This window comes from Palaemon carinicauda, unplaced genomic scaffold (assembly GCF_036898095.1).
Source record: "Palaemon carinicauda isolate YSFRI2023 unplaced genomic scaffold, ASM3689809v2 scaffold106, whole genome shotgun sequence".
NCBI classification, from domain to species: domain Eukaryota; kingdom Metazoa; phylum Arthropoda; class Malacostraca; order Decapoda; family Palaemonidae; genus Palaemon; species Palaemon carinicauda.
The window spans coordinates 7,501-10,136 of NW_027168549.1; the positions used below are offsets into that span (position 1 = coordinate 7,501).

Genomic DNA, 2,636 nt, shown 5'->3' on the forward strand with positions numbered 1-2,636 from the left:
AGCTAAAAAGGCCATATCACCAGCTAAAAAGGTCCTCACAACAGCTACAAAGGTTCTCCCACCAGCTAAAAAGGTCATATCACCAGCTAAAAAGGTCCTCACAACAGCTACAAAGGTTCTCCCACCAGCTAAAATGGTCATATCACCAGCTAAAAAGGTCCTCACGACAGCTACAAAGGTTCTCCCACCAGCTAAAAAGGTCCTCACAACAGCTACCAAGGTTCTCCCACCAGCTAAAAAGGTCATATCACCAGCTAAAAGGGTCCTCACAACAGCTACAAAGATTCTCCCACCAGCTTAAAAGGTCATATAACTAGCTAAAAAGGTCCTCACAACAGCTAAAAAAAGTCTTCCCACCAGCTAAAAAGGCCCTCCCCCACCAGCTAAAAAGGCCCTCCCCACCAGCTAAAAAAGGTCCTACCATCACTAACCCCCCCCCCCCTAAAAAGGCCCTCCCAACAGCTAAAGAAGCCCTTCCCCACCACCAGTTAAAAATGCTCTACCACCATCTAATAAAGCAATATCACTAGCTAAAAAGACTCTGTCATCAGCTAGAGTTGATCGTAAATATCAACTAGAAATTGGTATGACAGAGTCTGGACCATGTCCAAAAAAAAGCGTTATTACCGAGTTTACTTTGTCAGAAAGGGCCTGTGAAATACGAAACCTATTAAGGAATACAGACAGATTTACTTTTAAATTTTGAAAAAATGATTTATAGTTATGATGATTCTTATCATAAATATCACTAGAAATAGTGAAAAATTTCGAAATTATTGGCTGGTTTCAACTTGGCCGAAATAAATACTGCAAAGTGAAGGTTTGCATGTTGCGCCGGAACAATTGTGTTATAATTACGATGATTCTTATTATCAATATCACTAGAAATAGTAATAGCAAAATTCGCAATTATTAACTTTCATGGTAATTTCATACTATTATCAAATAAAAAGGAATGGCTTCTATTTTTCATTAACACTCTCTCTCTCTCTCTCTCTCTCTCTCTCTCTCTCTCTCTCTCACCTAATGCGACAACGCCATTAGCTATGCAACACCCATTACCAGCTTTCACTATCAAACCACCATCTACTGTCATCGTCTCTGCACGCTTTTCGTGATGATACGCATCAGCGTAGGGGTACTTTCCTGTTGCACCTATTACCGAGATTAGGTAACCGAATCTGAGAGCAGGTACCCAATTCTGCGAGCAAGTACCCAATTTCGAGAGCAGGTAACCAATTCTGAGAAAGGGGTAATCAATTCTAAGAACAGGTAACACATTCCAGGAATAGGTATCCAATTTCGAGAGCAAGTACTCAATTTTGAGGAAAAGTACCCAATTTCGAGAGCAGGTAAGCAGTTCCGAGAACAAGTAATCAATTCTGAGAACACATAAATTTCAAGAACAAGTATCCAATTTCGAGAGCAACTACTCAATTTTGAGGAAAAGTACCCAATTTTGAGAGCAGGTAATCAGTTCCGAGAACAGGTAATCAATTCTGAGAATAGGTAACCAATTCCGAAAACAAGTAACTAATTCTGAGAACATTTAACCAATTCCAAGAGCATGTAATCAATTCTAAGAACAGGTAACCAATTCCGAGAACAGCTAACCAATTTCAAGAGCAGCTAACCAATTTCGATAACAGGTAACCAATTTCAATAGCAAGCGGCGTCAAATAGGAATAAAATCAAATCCAATTATACTGAAAGAGCTAGGAAGGATACGTCGTCAACTAGGAATTATGATGCATCGTTTGAGGGATCAAAGTCAGCAAAAATCAAATCAGTCAAGAATGAGTCACCTAAGAATGGGAAGCTGTCAGCTTGGAACAAAAAGACGTCATCTAAAAATAGAACATCAACTAAAATGGGAATGAAGTCAGTAATCAGGTTAGATGAAAACAGCCTCTACTTGAAGAGGAAACAAAGTTCTAAAGACTACTAGTAAACCACGCTAGCAATGATATAATTTAAAAAAGACAAGCTAAAAGGCCCTATCACCAGATAAAGAGACCATGCTACCAGCTAAAAAGGCCCTGTCACTAGCTAAAAAGGCCCTACCACCATATAAAAAGCCCATGCTACCAATTAAAAAGGCCCTACAACCAGCTAATAAGGCACTATCACTAGCTAAAAAAAAAGCTCTACTACTAGCTAAAAAAAGGCTCTACAACTAGCTAAAAAGGCCTTATCACCACCTAAAAAGTTCCTAACACCAGATAAAAAGGCCCTATCACCACCTAGAAAAGGTCTTAAAACCAGTTGAAAAGGCAATATCACCACCTAAAAAGGTCCTAGCACTGGTTAAAAAGGTGCTACCACCTCCTATTAAGGCCCTATCAAGAGTTAAAAGGGCCTCCCCCCAGCTAAAAAGACCCTCACAACAGTTAAAGGAGGCCCCACCCCCAGGCTAAAAGAGGCCCCCCCCCAGCTAAAAAGGCCCTCCCCCCAGCTAAAAAAGCCCTCCCAACAGCTAAAGAAGCCCTTCCCCACCACCAGTAAAAATACAACACCACCATCTAATAAGGCAATATCACCAGCTAAAAAGACCCTGTCATCAGCTAAAAAGGTAAAAGCATCAGCCAAGGGAAAAAAAAAAACACCAATTTCAGCTTAGGGAATTAAAAAGGCTT

At 40.3% G+C, this 2,636-nt stretch overlaps 1 protein-coding gene across 1 annotated transcript in view; it reads left to right on the plus strand.

The window, feature by feature from the left end:
• Positions 1-301, plus strand: part of LOC137635246 (uncharacterized) — a 525-nt gene extending 224 nt beyond the window's left edge. Inside the window, exon 1 of the mRNA XM_068367699.1 lies at positions 1-301. This exon is cut by the window's left edge and continues 224 nt beyond it. Coding sequence (XP_068223800.1) covers positions 1-301 — 301 coding nt within the window.
• The last annotated feature ends 2,335 nt before the right edge of the window (positions 302-2,636 follow it).